The sequence below is a fragment of the Cornus florida genome, unplaced genomic scaffold (genome assembly GCF_030987335.1).
Source record: "Cornus florida cultivar Cherokee Brave unplaced genomic scaffold, ASM3098733v1 CherokeeBrave_3.0.0_Hap2_Chr11, whole genome shotgun sequence".
NCBI classification, from domain to species: Eukaryota; Viridiplantae; Streptophyta; class Magnoliopsida; order Cornales; family Cornaceae; genus Cornus; species Cornus florida.
Window position 1 is genome coordinate 79,007,677 of NW_026775581.1, and position 21,641 is coordinate 79,029,317.

At 34.9% G+C, this 21,641-nt stretch overlaps 2 protein-coding genes across 2 annotated transcripts; both read right to left on the reverse strand.

Annotated features, from left to right (window-relative positions):
- Nucleotides 1–622: 622 nt before the first annotated feature.
- Nucleotides 623–5,781, reverse strand: LOC132284567 (uncharacterized protein At2g34160-like). The gene is made up of 5 exons (XM_059786677.1): nt 5,551–5,781; nt 4,793–4,841; nt 2,762–2,824; nt 2,588–2,652; nt 623–1,056 (listed from the first exon to the last, which is right to left on the reverse strand). The coding sequence occupies exons 1-5, from the start codon at nt 5,665–5,667 to the stop codon at nt 970–972; spliced, it is 381 nt and encodes a 126-aa protein (XP_059642660.1). The 5' UTR covers nt 5,668–5,781; the 3' UTR covers nt 623–969.
- A 784-nt stretch (nt 5,782–6,565) lies between these two features.
- On the reverse strand, nt 6,566–15,780 carry LOC132286304 (cellulose synthase A catalytic subunit 1 [UDP-forming]). Its single transcript, XM_059788621.1, has 13 exons — nt 15,482–15,780; nt 13,756–13,951; nt 13,471–13,652; nt 12,606–12,720; nt 12,310–12,496; nt 11,565–11,831; nt 11,079–11,424; nt 9,767–10,030; nt 9,447–9,659; nt 9,082–9,346; nt 8,309–8,505; nt 7,846–8,196; nt 6,566–7,500 (listed from the first exon to the last, which is right to left on the reverse strand). Exons 1-13 carry the CDS (start codon nt 15,560–15,562, stop codon nt 6,913–6,915), a joined length of 3,252 nt encoding a protein of 1,083 aa, XP_059644604.1. The 5' UTR covers nt 15,563–15,780; the 3' UTR covers nt 6,566–6,912.
- Nucleotides 15,781–21,641: the final 5,861 nt, after the last annotated feature.

A 21,641-nucleotide genomic window follows, 5' to 3' on the forward strand; every position in this document is an offset into this window, starting at 1 on the left:
TGCGTTCTGACCAAATTTTATATTGGCCCGTTTTGAGTCGATTAAATTATTGGCTTTTGCCAATGCTCATTTTGACAGCAGAAGAGGAGAAGCAATACCACTGCCAAATTAGATATTAGGCAATTGCTATTTCTTTTTGGGTAAACAATTGCTAAATTTTTAACCAAAAATAAAGAATCAACATTTTTCCTCTTCTCTGGCCTCATGACATTTACCATCAAAATTGGCCAGCCAATAAGAAGATTAGCACCACTTGGTGTTGCTTCACAACCCCATATTACAATCGTCCTTTTTTGGGCCTAATTAGAAGCCCCAGACTAACCCATCAGTCTCACTGGGTCCTTGGACTTGAAAATTTGGAGCAAGTACAATTGATCAAATCAGAAGCCTGGGATCAGATTTTGGTGGCAACTGAAAAGTTCGCTACCAAAAATTCAGCACCGATTTTGATTAGTGTCCTCTAATTCTCACACATAGTTCACTCATTTCTGAAATCAGAGAATATATGATGACGGAAAACTAATCGAATTGCACAAAAAATTGCAGAACCAGCTTGTTTAACATCCTCTCGTTGTTATATACCACTAACACATTATATTAATGTGGAGGACACTAGATCAAGTTAGGAAACCCTCATAGTAGCATCTTCGACTATATAATTATATGCCACATTATCTCAATATTTAATCATGTGATATGGAGCTGACATAAACAAAACAATAAAATTTGAGTAACAATGCCATTTTTCTCTTTACACACAAAAAATATCAAATCCTCAGATAACATCTACTTAATGCAAACCTAGAAATTACCCTTAATCATATCCTCTCCTTTTTTTCCTTTTTCTTTTTTCCTTTTTCATGTTTGGGGGAAAGGATGAGGTGATGTCCACTATAAAGAACTAAAGGAACTTGACAGATGAAAGTCCACTAACAAACCAAATTTCAAGAAACATATGTTTCAGCTCTGCTACTCTTCAACACCAAGTTCCCTTGCCTCTGCCTCAGCAGCCATCAACTCGTCAAAGTTCTCCGTCTTTCCCAGCAGTATTTCAATCTACAAAAGAAAAATAACAGCAACATCTCAATATATGCCCAGAAAAATCGAGCCTTACAAATACCATGCAAGATTGCCAGAAAAACAACCAAGCCCATGTTTTCAGCTGTAAAAGTTGACCGAAAGCTAATCCAAGTTCAGTGAGCCAACTTAGAGACAGACCAACCCAAGCCTAAAAGCTATGCTTTCAACCTAAACCCAACCCATGAGTTTAGGTTCAGCATTACACCAAAAGTGCCATTTTAAACATAAACTACAAGGAGATAATTATAAACTAGATATATGCAAATAATGCAAGCAAAGGATGCTTCCCATTAAATTCCACTTTAGAGGCCGTGTGTAAACCAAAAGAACCATTTCTACTATCACCAGTGAAAAATGACCAGGTGACAACCTTAAGAGAGTCGATATAATAAGGCAGCAGTAACTAAATCCTCTTACGTTCATAAAGGCAACTAAAACTAAAAATGTGACATGCTCTCCCAAAAGACTGGAACAAACATCAAGAAGGTTCAGGGAGAAAAAAAAAGGGATTATCCTGTTTTGGTCCTCCAAACGCAAGGATAGACTAGATACAAAATCCAACCTTGGCATTATTTGAAAAAACTGTGGTTATCTAGTATTGATCCCACTAACAGACGATGTAAAGGATGATTGGGGTCCAATGGGTTATGCCTCGGTCCTCGAGAGACATGACTGAGGCTTGGAGAGGAGGTACGATGGGTGCCCAAGCCTGTGACTTTTGGACAGTTGCGTACTTGTGTGTTTGGTGGTGTTTATGGAAAGAGCTTAACAAGAGATCCTTTGGTGGAGAGAAGACTACTATTGGAGCACTGAAGTTCTCTAATATTTGTTCTCGTTTTGTTGGGTTCCTGGGAGAGATTGTAATCCATGGGTGAGAGAGTTGATTTTTGGACCCTTTGAGAGTCTCGGGGCCCTATTTGGCCTTGTGAAACTTTTGCGGGATGCATTCCCCATTTGAACGCTTTCTAATACAATCTCACCTATCAAAAGAAAAAGGGTAAACTACGTATAGACACCTGACCTTTGACATCATTCATACAAAGTGGCTTTTTCATATTTGAGAAATTGAACTTCCATCGTTGCACAATGCCATGTACATACTGTTCCCAAACTTATTGGAAGTTCTTCCATAATCCATAAAATAATATAATCGAATGGCTTAACAAACTAAGCAAGCCTTAATCCACAACTTGTAATTGAAACTAAGTTGCTGAAAGAATCTTATCATGCCTACTTTCTTTTGAACACTGACCCAGTAAGTAAAGAGCACAATGCCTCCTAATCTTCATAAAACATAAGGTAGGCATTATGCAAGAATGTTTCCATTGTCTTATTATATATATTTTTTCAACAGCATGCTTGTTCCAGATTTATTGGAGGTATTAATTCTCAAATTCTATACTTTTCCAACTAAGGATGCCAAAGAATCTCGAAAGCGGAACAGGATATCTCTTAAACCATACACCAATTGGATTCAACTAAATCTAATATGCAATTCCCAAATTACCTTTGCTTTTGAGACAGGTCGCCTTTCTGGTTCATCCCTCATGTCAATGGTAAGTGTCCTAATCTCTGCATATGAAAATGTTATTACAAAATACTTTCAAAATGTCTACAAAGCCATAAAGAATGGAGGGAGCAGGGGAAGACGGAGAATTTGGGAAAGAAGTTGGAATCTCACTTTTTTCAACAGCAAATCCATTATTCTTCAGAATTTCGGCAACTGTGACTACTGTAGCAATGGCTGTAGACAAAATGTAACATGTTAATCCTTCAGAAAACCAAAGAGAAGCCTATATTCATAGGATTGTCACCAATACCAAATGTGAAAGTCTGCAATACCCAAGCAACAGTAATGCATTTAAAAAAAAAAGAGAGAGATGAAAATTATAAGCATAACATAACGTTCATTCAGGGCTTCCAAAGTATATATGTTATCTCCCTAGAGAACAATTTAACCATTACAGATTCTGCCAATAAATAAGTTCCATTGACTCAATTTCCAATCAATAGTTCAGAACGTAGCTGATGAAAGTTAAGCTGATGAGAGTTAAACCGATGGGAGTTCTTTATGTATGTATGTGTTCATTAAGAAAAAAGAGATCAAGGATAACAAAATTACAACTTTGACCATGCAACCTTCAACCTATCTGTGTCGATGCACAGAAACTACAAGGACAGCTGAAGGAAAAACATAATAAGCATATACTGCATAGACATCCAAAGACTTCCAAATCACTTGAGAACCTTCGACTTCCAAGACTCTTGATTGATTTATTTAGATACCTAAGAAAATTTTCCCTAAAGCTTATCCTGTGGTGATATACACTTGAACAAAGCTAAGGCAATGATGATGAGAACGAATCGATTAACCCAAAACTACAAGAAATGTGTCAGCACCACCCCCTTCATTCTTGAGTTCAACTGTTGACTAATTCCACTCAGGCAACCTTAATCCAAACTACTTGGGTTAGCTACATGTATCTGACTCCTCCAGTCAGTTCTCTGTAAGCTATACCTTAAATCCAGGGAAATAACCCAACTATAAATTCTTAACATCCCATGTTCAGAACATGTGACTACATGTTTTATTTTAGCATCTCCCTACCACAACCCTCCTTTATCCAGACATAGGATTGGATGCATGAAAATTACCACAGGAAGCAAAACACGGAGTGAAATTAAGTAGCTCACATATGAAATTAGCATAAGGTCATCAACATTAGGCAAGATGATTAAGAATGACTAATTGGGACCTATGTTACATGGACTCGGGTACGGGAGTCGAACACGGGTATCCATGCGTCAGACGTGTCAAATCTCCAAACAGAAGGACACACAGACGCGGCTAAATATTCATTTTATTAATTATTTTATTTTATTTTATAGAGTAAAGTAATGTTTTATCTAATATGATGTTCAATATAGACATTTAACTCATTTTAAAGTAATAATATAATGTAATTAAATGATAAGATATGTTTTTTAACTACATGTCCAATCAAAAGTGTCGGACACATATCCCATACCCATGTCCGAGGGATACGTGTCCGACGGGTACTTCATTACTTTAAAAGAGTCCATGTAACAAAGACTGGCACCAGTGGGCATAGATGTGACAAAACAACTTACAATCTGCTCTTCAATGTCATGTTGTTTAAAGTTTATACCTCATTTTTCCCCTTTGATAAGCATTTAAAGTTTATATTGTGTATTGTGTAAATGGAAAACAAACATCCTAACTGTTAACCTAGAGATAACATATATACATATATATGTGTGTGTGTGTATGAGATAGAGAGAGAGAGAGAGAGAGAGAGAGAGAGTATGAATACTTGCAATATAAAGTCGTATATGATGATATATTTTTGCAATTGCTATATTAAGAGTCAGGTTCTATATCTTATCATCTCCTTTGTCCAAACTCGAAACAATGAATGGAAACAACCTTGATCAATTTGAATGACATAATGCAATTATCTATCTCATCAATGCAATACAAGAGGACAGCAGAGGGAACATCTTCCTATCACTAAAGTCATAATACGCAACAAAAATAATTCAGTTCTTGATAAATGTTGTAGAAATATCAAACTGCTTTCAATTGGCAAGTGAGAAGAATTATTAACAATAAGAAGAAATATCAAAGGAATAAACTAATCAATACCAAAACTCATATATTGTTTTATAAAAAGGAGATTAAAATTAATACCCATTCCCAGTGCAGAGAGTTCCACCTCATTGTATTGTTGTAGATACCTCTGCAAAGATAATTAATCAAAGCACAAATTAATGATAAGACCGAAACGCAAGGCTGCATACATGTGTGTAGCTTTACGTTACTGTAATGATTTTATAATCAAGCCAAAGAACAGAACTAAACTAGGAGATTCTCTTAGTCATTATCAATGCAACTGACTTATTATCACAACCATTATCACATACCACCAGACCAAAATACCTTTCTGAAACACCTGGTTCCGCGTACAAAAGGGTATCTGAATTTTTAGACAATTGATCCTCTCATTCTTCTATTCCCTCAAATACAATTATAACTTTATTCGGGCTTATATCATTTTCAGTCAAAACAAAAAGAGCCTCAGCTACAAAATCACGGTAAAATAAAAGAAATCAATAGTCTTGAATGTCATCATTTTTACTGGCAAAAGGGAAATCATGTAATCAACTGATAGAACACAATTTTTAGGTTTCAGTTAGAACAGATAGTATGCATAAAAACCAATATATTATGATGTTTCGTTTGACAGCCAAGATAAAAAATCATCATGTCCGTCACTTTAAAAAAGGGCTGTTTCGTAACAATTATTCACAGAAAATTCTAGATAGATACCCCTATATATAGTTCTACATGTCTATACACATATATGTAGACAAACGCTCACATATTTATATAGATATAGGTATAGATATAGATATAGAGAGAAAGAGAGAAATAATGTGGGTATATACCTTGGCGAGGTTGACATAGAAGAAGAGGGGTTTTTTGGTGTTGGAGACCTGGATGCGATTCCTCTTGTGAGAATCTGTGATGTTCATGTTGGTCACTCCCGCAGTTATCGCCTCCATTCTGAATTATGGTATGTATGAACCAATCTGAAACCCTAATTTTCTCTCTCTACAATCTCTTTCTCTCTCTAGAAGTTCCGGACAAGGGGATATATTCGCTCAAAAGCCCTTGGCCAATCTGCTCCTCCCTTTTATAAATGGTTCTTCTGACGAGGCAGTGTGTTAATTTCTGGCAATAAAATCATTACAAAACGACGACGTGTTGCTACGGGACATTTTTTTTTTTTTTTTTTAATGGCACGGAAGAATTAACCGAGCTCAATTCAAGTTCGGGTCTAACCCAAAGTTCAATCCAACAACTCCAACTAGAATCCAATTTGATTTTATTTTTTAAAATTTAAGTTAGGCTCACATCCTTCAAATTAGACTCAAGTTTGTTAATTTGAGTATGTTTTTTTTAACAATAGTATCAAAATGTCACACTATTGTTATCGATAATTGAAAATCGATAATTAAAAATAAAAAAGAATAAATCTTGTACAGTATGTTCTGTCATTATAAAATTTGAAAAAAGTTATAAGCAAGTAATCTTACTTCTTTATGAAAAGATTGTTCCTCACGTTAACACCCTCGTTCTTTACTTCTAGAACATTTTGCCAGTGCATTAATCATCTACCGTACAAAACTTGCCCAATGCAAGTGCTTTGGATTCTACATTGTGGATTTGTGGTTTCAAGTTTCCGCTTCATTGCTTCCCTATGATCCACTGCTGTTAGTATAATAAATATTGATAAAACTTGACCATTTAATCATATATTTACATAGATTATAAAATTAAAAAAAGCATATTTTCTTGCAACCCTTTCCTTTTTTATTTCCCTTTCCTTTATATATATATATATATATAATATACACACACACATATATCATCAAATCAAAAGGGTCTCCATAGCTGGAATTAAAATAGAATAATACAGTCACAAATTTCTCTTTCAAAGGAACTAATCCCATAAATTGTTCGTTGTATGTTCTTGACAATAAATCAATTAAATACTACACAATGACAACAAAATCAAAACTAAAGTTTGAGAGACCTATTCTCGTAATGACCGACTCTTATCCACACAAGATTATCAAGGTGAAGATTACATAAAGAACAAACGGGCCCAAAATAAACAAGGGTCTCTCTGATGCCTTCATCCATCACTCAGACAAAGAACAATAGTACAACATAACTTAGGGCCTCCTACATGTGCTTTCAATGCCTTAAAAAACTTTTTATCTACACAATGGTGAGCTTGAAACCTAGCAATTGATGCCACATTGACCTCTTGAAGCAGTTTTTGTGGTGTCTGAAGTAAACGGATCAATCCGTACCCATAGAAGGGAGAAAATGGAAGCAAGGAGGATGGACCAGACAATGACAATGGTGGGAGTACGATTTTGCCGACCCAACAAACCTTTGAGGAAGGGATAAAGATGGACAATGACCCAAAAGGCAAAGAACAGCTTGCCGAATAGAGGACCCCATGACTGATACCCACTGTTTATGGCATATGAAACTCCGGCAACAATACCGACCATGTTTACAACAAGTACTGTGGTCGGAGGAATGAGCAGAGATGTCCATTTGAACACATAAAGCTCCGCAAAATCCCCGTCTTCATCAGATGCCTTTGAAGTGACAGTGAAGTTGGTATCAATCCCAGCAAGCACTTTCAAGAGACCTTGGAAGACAGCAAAGAGATGAGCCGATGTACCACCAATGACCCAAAACTGTTCATTTCTCCACCAGTCCTCAATACTCACACCACTCCACCTGAGCTCCAGTATTCCGGTTGCAAAAATAGACACGAAGAGCAGAATGAACCACATGCTAGCAAAATTGCTTATCTGCAGACAAGTATAACAGATTTGTAAGAGCTCGCCATAAAACATAATATTAAGGATAAACACGAGTAGAGAGAAGCCAATCTAATCCTCACAATGTTTCTGCATTTGAATGCATTCAGTTATTTTGGTTGGATTTTCAGAACATGGAGAACATGAGATAACCAGATCCAATATGGTCAATTATTTAACGGCCTTTTAGGCTAAACTTTTGGCTTCAAACGAGCCCTCATGAGGTAGTGTTTGCAAACATACAAAGAAATTCAAGTAATCGGCAAAGATTAGGTTGATGCTTGATAGATTTATTAGATGAATGCTCAGCAAAACAAAGCGGAATTCATCACATACCTCGGGAATGATGAATTTCTCTGTAAGAAGACAGATAGAGGGAAGTGTACAATAAGCAAGTAGTGGGATAGAGGTGAGAGGATAGACTATGGTATTAATGTATGCCAGTCTCTCCAAGAGCTTCAGTCTTCCATTGTACCCATACCATATTGGGCAATGTCTGCTCAGTAGAATCTCAATTGACCCCAAGGCCCACCGAAGAACCTGATTCAGACGATCAGAAAGATTGATGGGAGCAGACCCCTTAAATGCAGGGCGAGGAGGCATGCAATAGATTGAAATCCATCCTCGTGCATGCATCTTAAACCCAGTTAAAATATCTTCAGTCACAGAGCCATAGATCCATCCAATCTGATTTTAGACAAATAAGAAACTTTAACTAATTCATCTTTCAAAATGCAACAACATTCAATAAAAGAAGCCAAATCATGTCTTATATATGCCATATTGCTATAACAACTACCTCTTTGCCCCACTCAGTCTTGTCCTCGTATCCACAGCTAATAACATGAATAGCTTCTTTTAGAAGAGTCGCAGGATTGGTTGATTGTGGAATGCCACCCTGCTCCATAAAGGTGGCAGCAATAAAAACTGGAGACTGACCAAATCGCTTCTCTAAGCTCTTCTGGGACATAAGAAGTGATTTCTCATCATCATATCCTGTATCAATAAGGAATGCAGTTAACAAAAAGAATGATTCCAGTAATTCCCCACCAGTATCAGTTTCACCATTAATTTAATCAAAATTGAAAAGGAGTATGAAGTTTCACAACTTGAGTGAGGTCTTGTCAAGTTACTGGAAAATTTAGTGTAAAAAAATCATAATCAAATGAACTGACTTGACACCAAAATAATGCATCTAAACTTGGTAGTAGATCTCCAAAATAAAATAAGCTTTGCGATAACCAAACAAAATAAAATAAAATGAGATATTCCCAAATTACTGTTGGATAAAAACCTCAAAACAAAATGGTTCAAAGCCACTAATTATGAAAACATTGCTCTAAGTTCTCCCTGCCTTTCCCCTAAGTTCTCCCCTGCCTTTCCCCTATACCTCCTCTCCAAGTATGTGTGGGTTGCTGGATGCGCAGGTTGGTGGGTTTCTGTATGTACATGTCTGCAGGACTGTGTCTGCATTTGTAAACTCGGCCTACTCGATAATTGATACGATGAAACATAATATTAAAGCATAATTTTTCAAAAGAATAAGATAAAAAACTTATTATAAAGATCTACCTTCAACACCCTCTTCCATATCCTCCATATTGAAAATGGGAATGGTGGATTCAGTTCTTTTAGCCGCTCTCTTCTTATCAATATACTTCTTGTCACCACTCCTTCCTTTCTTCCTTGAGCCACAACAACTCTTAACAATAATGTTTGGCTCCAAATCTGCCTCAGTTAAAACTGGATCATACCCGTACAGAGCTTGCCTGTTGAAACAACATCCAGTTCCCACATAGACTGGACCCTGAATGCCATCCAATCCTTTCAAGTTGATCTGCAACATAGGGCCAGAATACAATAAATTAAACAGTGTAACAAAAGATAATGTTGATAAATAAAACTGAAATGGTCACAACGCATCATCTGCAACCTACATCAAAAAAGACAATATTGCGATTGGCGTATCGATCATGCATGTCAATGCCATCAAAACGCTGTGGGAACTGTACATAACAGGTTTTCCTTCCAAGAGCAGGATCCATCATGAAACACATGGCTTCTTTAAGAGCTTTGCTGTTATTGAAGTAGTGATCACAATCGACATTCAAAAGATATGCACCATTGGTCAGGACAGCTGAAACGCGAATCTGTAAAATATAAAAAAATATAATAAATAAAACTACGCTAAATACCAATGTTTAAAAGAAAATTAGCGTGTTAAATAAAACTATGGAATCACTATGGAATCACAAACCAATGCATTCATTGCCCCGGCTTTCTTGTGATGCTGGAAACCTGGACGCTTCTCACGAGAAACGTAAACCAGCCGAGGTAGCTCATTCCCATCTGTATCAAGGCCACCACTGTGCCCTAAGAAGACCTGGATCATTCCCGGATGATCCCTAGGATTATTTCCAGGCCAAGGAGTTCCATCTTGCATTGTCCAACCTTCTTCGGGCGTTTTTTGTGCTTTTGCAACAAGAGCATTAATTCGTACCTTGAATTCTTCATACTCTCTCTGTGAAACAAATTGTTTTATAAAATTATTACTAATAAAGAAGGGAGATATATAGTTTGCTGAAAATTTAAAACAGTCTTGACAATATTCTTCAAATGTTCTGCCATATATTCAACTCAATACTTCTGAAGCTGATCGCTCTGATACTTGCAAGTTATTGCAAATTCAGACACTCTGTACGAAAACAAATGCAGCATATCAAACCTTTGACCATTTGAATGTAAACATACACTTCTATTTTAGACCACATCCTGGAAAGTGGGGGAAGATGAAGAAGGGGGAAGGGTGGTTTACTGTACTAAGTTGTATATGTGCTTTTTTATTTTCTAATCCTATTTCCAATGATGAATTCACTAATCATGTTTATGATAAGGTTCCATATGCAAGCTTTTACTGATTATATTGTTTTAACTGGTGAAACTGAAGTGGGGATAATTTTAATTAAAAGGTCTGAAGATAAGCTCTAAAATCAGAGGATTTAAGATAAGTAGTATTAAATTTATGGAATGTAAATTTAGCAAAGTAGAAATACGTGGCGATATAGTAAGATCAAGGATCAAGAGATACCAAAAAGGGACATTTTAGTTACACACTTTATTATTCAAAATGAAGGAGAAACTGGAGATGATGTTCTTGTAGAATTAAAACAAGACCGGTTAAAAGGAGGAATGTTTCTGCCACATTATGTAATCAGCATATATCTCCAGAATTGAGAAATCAGCCACTGCCATACTTTTGTTTCTTGCTGCCAAATGAGAAACAGTTACAATCGGTTCCCCATCATTTCAACCATTTGTTCTTTTAAAAATTCACTGTAAGGGTTGACAAAGCACCATTTACTATCATGTTACTATACTTTTTTGTTTCTAGTTGCTAAATGAAAATGATTGGTTCCCCATCATCAACCATTTGTTCTATCAAAAAAATCATTGTGAGGGTTCACAGAGCATTGTGTGTTACTATAAAGTATGGGTAACAGCAGCTGAGAAACATAATCAGAAAGCCAATCCAACATTAAATTATGCAAATCTCATCATTCATCAATTACCTTCATTGCCCTGCGCTCTTTCACAAAAGAAGGCTGTATCTTGTCCTTCAAGTAATCAATCTTTTGAGCAAAATAAAATTCAGGGGCCCTAGGCTCGATGCTGTGCTTCTTGCAGAAGGGCACCCATTTTCTTGCAAACTCTGACGTCTCAGAGAGGGCTTCAAAGGTTAACATTGCTGACCCATCATCTGAAACATAACAAGAGACTTTGTCGACAGGGTAATCCACAGAGAGGATAGACAACACAGTGTTGGCAGTAACGAGAGGAGGCTCTTTCAGAGGATCCACTGTACTGACGAATACATCTACAGGCGCTAACTGTGAAGGTTCCCCTTCCCTATCATATCTGATAAAATAGATAACAATGATTAATGTGGAAACATAACCAACCCAAAAGAGATCCTTATGGTTAAAACCTAAAACCACTTAGCAACCAACTATCGTTTGTATTGGGGATGTTCCATAAATTAAACAAATCCAACTAACCTCATTGCAAGCCTGTCTAAGTAGGTCTCACGGTTGATGGGAAACCACTTTGGAAACTGATCCAGAAGCCATGACAACGCAAACCAGACCTCGCAGATAACTGATGTCAGCCACAAAGGATAAGCATCCTTTACTGGATGAGTACAACGATATTGCAAGAAGAAGCCCAAGATAATCAGCCGAAGTATGATTACAACACGGTAAGGGGTAAGGTGAGAAGAATGAATAGGCACCACACGGCTCATAGGTTGGCGAGCATCATCAGCCCTGTGACATAAAGAATCTATTAACATTATGGAGAGGGAGAGATGCATAGGCCATATGATTATTCGACTAAAAAACCATTTATTTTCTCTTCATAGAATTTGATGGTAAATTCACTTTTCTTTATTCAAGTCATTATGAAATGACATGTGAAGATGATGAAAGATGACATAAATCCATATACAGCGTCACAAACAGAAACCTAAAACTGACTGGGGTTTTACCGTAAATGAAAAAAATAAAAATAAAAAATCTACAATTTCCTTGCATTCTTAAAATAATCTAATTCATGCAAATAAATATAGTAGGATTATTTTAACTTTTCTTTGATAAAAATTATTCCCTATTCAATGGTAGGTAACTGAAACAGAATAATTTCATTCTCATGTATCAAACATTTGTTCAGTTACCTATAAAATTCTTACAATTAGTATAGCAATATCTGAAAGCAGAATCTATACTAAGAATGTAACGTGCTCACATTTGTAGTTCTTCTCCATTTGACCCCGTACCCTCAATGTCTCCCTTCCCTTCAGTGTATTTGTTGGTCATTTGTACTATATTTTTCTCTTGTTTGAGTTTCCAGCCTTCAACCCTTTCCTTCCAGTCAACATTTCCAAGCCCATAAGAATTCAAGTCCTTTGAGGGGTCTACAATTCTTACAGGAACTACAAGGACAAAAGAGTGACATGATTAAATGACTGTTAATGAGGCCAAACAAACAAAAGTACAGTTCTTTGGAGGATCTCCAATCAACAGATTAAGTTAGCATGATACCTGGCTGCCTTGGATCAATATATGGAAGTGAATGCTTGTCACCAGGGCCCAAAGGACCTGATGTAGTTCGTACTGATTGATTATCGGGTGTAAAAATTGGAATTTCACCAGATGCCTGAAATTTTTTAAGAAATTGATAAGGAAAAAGTTCTATAACCAAAAACATTGAGCATGAATGGTTGCATGGATCAATGTGTGGCATACTGGCAGGAAAATCAAACTGGAACATAAATCACGGATACAACACTCATGTTAGTACAAGCAACTCAATCCTTGAAAGAAACTGAAAAGAGATCAATTAAGCTCTCATCCAGAGAGGTGAGAAGTGTTTCCCTGTGGTATAACTCACAAATACTCTCGAGACAGTGCTAATTATGAAATTCATATGTTAATGCACTTACGAAATTATTATTATTAAATTTTTTTTTTTACAATTACCAATACTGGGTCATGTTCAATTCTGATTTTCAATAATAAAAGTGATTACAAGAATCAACCCACTAGCAAAGATATTGAGATCAGAATAAATAAAGTTTTTCTCTCTACTGATTCACTGCCCTCTTCAACTCAAAATTGAAGGACAAAAGTTTCAAGGGAGGTACAAGTTTTTCAGCATATTTGAGAGAGCTGAGAATATGTGTAAGAGAAGGAGGAAGAGCGAAGCCACTAAAGTAGAAAATCTAAGAAATATTTTTCCCTGGATACCAAATTAAACAAAATACTGAAAATTTTAAAATAGTGCAATTAATTTATATTTAAAATACTTAAGAGCCTAAGTCAAAAATCTAGAAATCATACTACACACGGTACAAAGATACATTACTCTAGAGATGTACCAAGATTGTTCTCATCAGTTATCACTTACTGGCTGCCCATTGGTGAGAAGGGGAATTGGTTGTTGAGATTCATGTCTAGACGACGAAGAGAGGTCAGCATCTTCTCCCTGCCACTGCCGTCTTGCCTTATTGTTTCCTTGGGTATAATTAAACTCATTCTCCAGGTCATCAACATCATCCTCTTCATCGTCACCGTCAACTCGAGGACTCCCTGATAGATGCAAAACTCATTACTCCATTACCCCCAAATGTTTGTATACCAAAAAAAAATTATGGAGATAAAATCTAAAACAGATAATGAGAAACACCCTAACCTTTGTGTCTTTTATATCTAGTCTTGCACTGGGGACAGGACTGATTTCCATCTCTCCGTTCATACTCATAGCAAGGCCGGCAAACCGGGAAGGCACACTCATTGCAAGCAACAAAGACATCACCAGTGGCTGCAAGTCCAACAGTATCCCCACAAATCTGGCATATCTGGCCATTCAAATTCTTCAAGGGCTTGGGCTGCATCGTCCACAAACAATGCATATAATAAATATAACAGAGACTTCATAGAGCTGAATGAATTAACACAAATCTGCAACAATGTTGTGCTTAAATGATCAGCAAATTCAATTATTCATGTACTCAATTCATTCAGATGTAACTGAATTGAAGGAATTTCAATTACATGCTAATTAGAAATAACAATTGCAGACAATTAAATCCACAAAAGCTTATTGGGAATAAACATGAGAACCTTACAGATCTATAATAAAAAGAATCCCCTCACCTCCACTTTGAGGGAGGAGAGATTATACGAGCTGCACTAATGGCCCAGTTGGTTATGCAGCCAGAAATTCTTGTCAGCTGCAAATATTAAATGTGACTCAAAAAGGAAGAAAGGGGACAAAGGCAGTGTCTCTAATCCCCTTGCCCCAGGGAATTTTTCTGGTAATTTCCCAGTGCATGTGGGACGGGTATTGCATGTACTCGGTGGTGGATTATTGGGTGCTCTAAGAGGCCAGACACCACCATCATCGAAAAAATAAAAAAAAAAGTACACCATCTCTAATCTTTCATCTAAGAACTATAACTGAAGAAACTTCCAACACACACAAAAGCAACTAAAGAACCCTCAAAAGCAGGCATACAATGATCTCAAACTACTCCACAAGAATGGTCAGAGGTCTCATATAGCACATGCACGCGCACACAGAGTTCCATCAAAGCTCAATCAAAAACCAAAGTTTTATAGCAAATCAACAAATAAAGTCCAGGGCAAAAATCTTAAATAGTCAATAAAAGTCGATCTGGCTAAAAATTCCACATATAGTCAGAAAACTCACTCAAGTGGACTATCAAGTTTATCTTTAATCCATAAACTAAGAGAATGAACAACCATTTTTGTAGCATCACAAACTTTACCAATTCCGACTATCAAAATCTTAGCTAGTAAATGCCAAAACACATTGAAAACAAACAGTACCGACATGATTATACCCCCCACAAACCCAAATTTGAACCCAGTTTTGAAATCCCCAAAATTAAACTGACCTTCTATTAAATCCATTTAAAAAAGAAAAGAAAAAAAGCACAAACTTTGAACTCAAATGTCTTCATCCAACACAAAGACAATAAAAGAAAAAAATATTAGAAAACGTTTATAATCTAAGTATATAATTATGGAGTAGTAATTAATTGCCCATTACCTGATTCCATGAAAAGAACCCAAATTTGGGCTAAGCATTCACCCCACATCAAACAGCTCTCAGATCAAATATTACATATCATGCAAAGAAAAAACAAAACTGTTCACACTAGTTTTGAACTTAAAATCATAACCAACCAGTTCATATCTTCTGATTCAATGAAAAAATATCCAAATTTGAGCTCAAAACTCATTTGAACACGACCAACATTCAGATCCAAATACACCCATAAAGCAAAAAATCAAAGAAAATATTTCCCAAAAAAAAATCTGCAACTGAAAAAAAAAACATATCCAAAGAAAAAATATGTATAATATAGGGGAAAGGGGAAAAAAAGACAAACCCCGCTGTCCGAGTCGTGGCGAATTCGAACCAACTCGTTCCTCTTGTGCGATCCAGCCACCAGTCCAGCATTTGCCTCCATGTTTTGAAAGAAAACAGAGCCAATACAGAGTCAAATATACAGCGATTACAGTGAGATCTTTATGTGGAGATCTTGAAAATCAGAGATGTTGATTTGAGCGAAAAGTGAAGATGGTCGGTCATTCTTTGATTCTTCTTCACTCAATCAATTGGCCATCTCTCTCTCATCACTCTCTATTTCTCTGTGTGTCACTTCCACTCTGGGATATGGCTGTGTCTTTTTATCAATTTTCTGGGAATTATTTTATTAATCTTTTTTCTTTCCTTCAAAAACGGAAAATTTCTTACCGTGTAATCCGGTAGCAAGGATCCAGCTTGGCTCGGCTGACCGAAAAGAGGACTTGGAGTTCTGGTCAGTAATTTTACACTTCTATTTTTTTTATTTTTCGGTATTTGGAAATTCCAATATTAGAAAATTATTTTTCATATTAATTTATCAAAAAAAAATTCGAAGTCATTTTTCACGGGTTAGTTTGGATTTACCATTCATATTCTTATTGAACCCCTATATCCCTTCAATAACTATTTTTTTTTTCAGTTCTCTCAATCTAAAAATTTAATAGAAAAACTAAATAGAGTCAGTAATTCTAAATAACAAAATTATCTATTTTAAAAGTTCATTTCTCAAATTATGTAAAATAAATACATATGTATCAATAAGTATTGTTCGGGTCTAAAATATCCTCCAATATCCTATTCTAAAATATTAAATTATTCCCTAAAATCAATTACTTTCTTAAAATAATTTAGTTACTTAAAACAAATAGGAAAACAAGATCTTTCCATTAATTATGAACAATATTGTTGCAACTTTCACATGCATACACACACACACACATATATATATATATGAGAACTTATACAAATAATAAAAAAAAAAAAAATTAATAAAGTAAAATATTAGGCAATCAAATATTAGTCCTCAAATAGAAAAATATAATTAAACTCTTTCATGTGAAGAATATATAAATCTTCTTTGTTTTGTGGTGCATTCCTTAAGATGATCATCATTTAGTTCAATTAATTCAATTATTTTTATAAAAAAAAATTGTTGTTGGTGTACCATTTACTGAAGTAACCATTTAGTTTTTTCATGATCTCTTTCCCATGTGTGTATTGTATGTCTGTATCTATCTATATATATATTTCTTTGCACAGGAAAATTTTCACATTTGCAAGTTTATATTGATATAAATTAAGAGATATGGTTAAACTTATGTGCCCATCAAATTATATATATAAAATTATATATATATATATATAATGAATTTTTACTAAATTATTTGTATATTTCTAAATTGAAATTTGCAGGTTTGAACCGATATAGATTAGGAAATACGGTTAAAATTAAGTGCACAATTTTTTTTCTTTATTTTTTAAAATATATACAGCACATGCAAAAATGCCCTTCAAGTAAGCCCTTCAAGTTTAAGGTCAACTCGAAAAACTTGTTTTTCTAAATTTATTGAACAAAAGAATTATTTGATTTAGGACGGATATTTTGGTATTTTGAAATAAGAGTTGAGAGGGTATTTTTGGACCTAAATAATAATTTTCAATACATGTATAATTATTTTGCTTAACTCAACCGAATTGAAAATCAACTTTTAAAATAAACTTATAACATTTGTTATTTATGATTCCTAATTCTACTTAAATATAGTTTTCCCGAATCTAATCTTTAGTCTTCCCTCTATATATGTATACATAGAGAAAGAGGGAAGAGAAAAGAGATGAGACAAATTTGAGTTCGTCGAGGAACAGATTTGAATCAAGAATATGTTCAGGTATAGAGAGAGACTGTAGAGAGAAAGTAACGAGTGGGGAGAGAGAAAGGGAAAGTAAGGAAGAGAGATGAATGGTTTAAGAGGTATCATTTTAGGCTGGTGAGGAACATTGAAGAAAGAGAGAGAGAGAATTGTGAATACTATATTCCTTGTTGGTGAAGAATATTGAAGAAATAGAGTTAATTGTATACAAAATTTGATCTAGTAAATATTTTGTGAACAGTTACCAAACTCCGAAAAATAAAAAATAAAAATAATATTTTAAAAATATTTTACAAAGAAAACATTTTCCGTCCAAACAACAATGGAGCCTTAGTGTAGTATGTAATTGAATATCTGGCTAGCAGCTAGCTATGGCTCAGCTTAACCAAAAATAAATAAATATATTTTTTTCTTTCTTAAAAAAAATATTTGAGTAAGTTATTTTCTATTATATCAACTATCAAGAGAAATAATGAGTGTTTTAGTCTTGTTAATACACATTCAATACTGTCTCAATATTTTATATTAAATATATAACCCAACCAATATATCACAATAATAGTTTAGTTAAACATAATATCACAATAAGTATTATACCCATTAATTATTAGTAATTCTGTTGTCTCTACTAGACTGGAAACCCTGATCTTAAATGTGGATGCAGACACAGTGTAATAAAATCGGATTGATAATATAGAATAAATCAAGCATACTCATTTTCAAGACAATCTGATCCATTTTATTGATGCGACATTTTTCACAATTTTAACTATTTATTTATATGTTCAATTATCATTCATTACACTTAGTATTCAGTTAAATTCATTTTAAATGGAATATTCACGAGTCTAGGGATGAAGCCAAAAATGTTTATTTGGGGGACCAAATCATACTTACGAATACATTGATAGCACTACATTGATAACTTAAGATTATGTAAACTTATATAAGTTTATCAAAGTAGACTCACAGTGTAACAGGTGAGAGCTTGTCCATTTATCCAAAAACTTATTTCATTTTAAAAGAGATATTCGAGAGTTTAGGGATGAAGCAAAAAAAGTTTATTTGGGGAACCAAATCATACTTACGAATACATTGATATACGTAAGATTATGTAAACTTACATAGGTTTATCAACGTAAACTCATAATGTAACGGATGGACGTTTGTGCATTTATTTAAAAACTTAAGTTATTGAGTAGTGCTGCATTCCCATTCATTTATATCCAATTATTTTCTCATCCGGATCCGATGTGTACATTCTTCCTAGGGGTGGTAATTCATGTTCATTGGTCGTATTCGTGTCGTGTCAATGTAAAGGTATTATACTAAATAGGTAAACCCAAATCCAATCCTTTTAATATATAATCGTGTCAAGAATTCTCAACAATAATCTAACCCGTTTATTAAACAGGTAAACTTATTAACCCGTTTAATGACCTATTTATCAAAACGAGACATTTAATGTTTAATAGAATACTAAATAATAGAAAATTTATCATAATTAATCCAAATATTCAAAATAAAAAGAAAAATCATAAGACATAGACAATGTTTATGTTAAAATGACTTAACTATCAATAATAATTGGGTTTAAACAGGTAACATATTATATAAGTCATATTCACAATTATAACATGTTGAGTTAAATGAGTCATAAACGGGTCACACGGGTTGAACCCCTCAACCCTAACTCGACGCGGTTAAGTAAACGGGTTAATCGTGTTGACCTTTTTATGACTCAAACCCGTTTATACCAAACCCAAACCCTTTTAACTCGTGTCGTGTTGTATCATAATTTGTCATCCCTAATTCTCCCCCCCTCAAACTCGCAACGCCCTCGTTACGGCTCGGGTTACTCTACGTACCCAGGGTGGCTTACCTGGACACCTTCCGAGTTGGACGCTTGGCGTAGTATCGAATCAATGATTGAGTTTGGTTCTGATACTAACTGTAACGGGTAGATGCTTGTCCATTTACCCAAAAACTTAACCTGTTGGATAATGTTACATACGCACTCAATCACTTTTTCATTCAAATTCAACGTGAGATAAATGACCCTTATTACACAGCTTCGTCCATCTAAATACAACTTTCAATTTGGGATATGTGACTCAACATACCAAACAATGATTTGGTTCCAATTTCAAAAATTACAAAATTTGTTTAGTTTAAGGTTTAGAGGCCAAAGAAATCAAACTAGTCGAAATTGAATTTTAATGTTTATATATATGCATATAATTTTGTTATTCCTTTGTATTTTATACATACTTTGTCCTTATAGCACAGTACCTACTTTATCATCAAACTCAACAGCTCATTTGACTAAACCGTGTCCAACGCTCATCTCCATCTTCTTTCACTGAACTGCCGTTTAAAGGTGGAACTGTGGGAACGATGACGTGTCGAGAACTGATTGGTTGTATCAGTCAAAGAATTTCACTTTCGGACTTCTGTTACTTGGAGCCACTAGCCGTTTGACGTTTATTGCTGTCGGTGAGTCAATATTCAGAAGAAGACAGGAGTGACGTCATGAATATACTTGCAACACACTCGACATATTCTTTGCTGTGAACAGCCTGTAATATAAAGCAACCGGTTATTGCCGGTTGTTCTTCTCCGACGACCCAGGTATTGTCGGTCGACTCCCCTGGAAATATTAAAAATAATTCTGACCAAATTTAAAAATAATTGTTTTAAATCTTTATTTTGAAAAAAAATTTTATTTATTTATTTCGGTGCAAATATTAACACCCTTTTATCTAGGTTATTATTAACCAAACATAAGACTATATTAAAAAGAAGGATTAATACAGTTCAGGAGAAAAACATTTAACAATTACCGGCCAAATGCTCCACTTTAAATTGCTACTTTCAACTTTAAGGGTGTGTTTGGATAAATATGAGAGAAAAGAAAAAAAAAATGATAGTATTAGTTAGGAGAGAAAAGAAAAATAAATAAATTATAGTAATAATTTATATTCGTATTTGGATATATAGGGGAGAAAAGAAAAGAAATGATAGTTATTCTTATTTGGATAAGATAGAGGAGGGAAAAGAAAATAAAGGATAGTGACCAAATTACTGTCCTATCCTTTCATAACCACTTTATATATTATTTATTTCCAAAATCTTATTATTTTTATTTTTTATAATTCAATTCCATGGGTAAAAACAAAAGTAAAAAAAAAAAAAAGTAACACAAGGCTAAGATGAACCATTCAACATGGTTGAAGGTACTAACAGTCTTTAACCTTTTTTTATGAGCATGTGAAAATTTTATTTTTGTTATATTTGTTATACCTATCTGACCCAATCACTTCCCATCCTAAAATTTTTAATAACTTTTAGCATTGTCATACATCCTTGCATTCCACTAAGCATGTTGGAACATAAATGAAATTACATTTCTATATATTGATTTGTAGAGGGCATTTTTGGTATTAATAATTTATAACTTACTATCCCTCCCTATCTCTCCATATCTTCTCAAATTAGGAGAGAAATAATATAAGGAATAGGGAGGGTAGGGATGGCAACGGGGCGGGTTTGGAGCGGGTTTCCCTAAATCCCGCCCCGCCCCTTTTAATTTTTGTCAAGTCCATGCCCGCCCCAAGACTCACGACGGGTTAGATTTTCATATCCAGCCCCGCCCCGTTAGGAAATACTGTGCCCCCGTGCCCGCCCTACTAACAAATTTTTTTCTCCCACTTTTTGGAACTTAAACTCCTGCTATTTAAATGTGCAAAGCTCAGAATGACACAACATAAATAAAATTATGTATTCCAACAAAAATAAAAAAAATAACATGCACATAACATAATTCAGAGAACATAATAAACAAAAATAAAAATTTAATACAACCAAATCACAAGAAGTTCGAAGCTCCAACTTCCACCATAACCAAAACAAAAGCAAATTTAATACCAAGTTTACATCCCAAATTAGAATTGTAAGAGATGGGTAATTGGGTAAGCTGTTAAAATAAATTATTAATATATATATATATATATATTAAATATAGTTATATGCGGGACGGGGCGGGGCCCCTAGGATATGTATATTGAACCCTTATTCGCCCCGTGACCCTCGGCAGGTATAAAATTTGTATCCATATCCGCCCCAACGGTATAACAAGTGTTCCTATATCCGTTATTAACGGGACGGGACAGGGCGGGGCCCCCGCAGGGCGGTAAAAATTGACATCCCTAAGGGAGGGATAGCTATCCCTCCCTATTTCTCCCTATTCTCTCTTCTTTTTTTTTCTACTTAACCCACCTAAATACACTCTCACACTATCTTTTCTTTTCT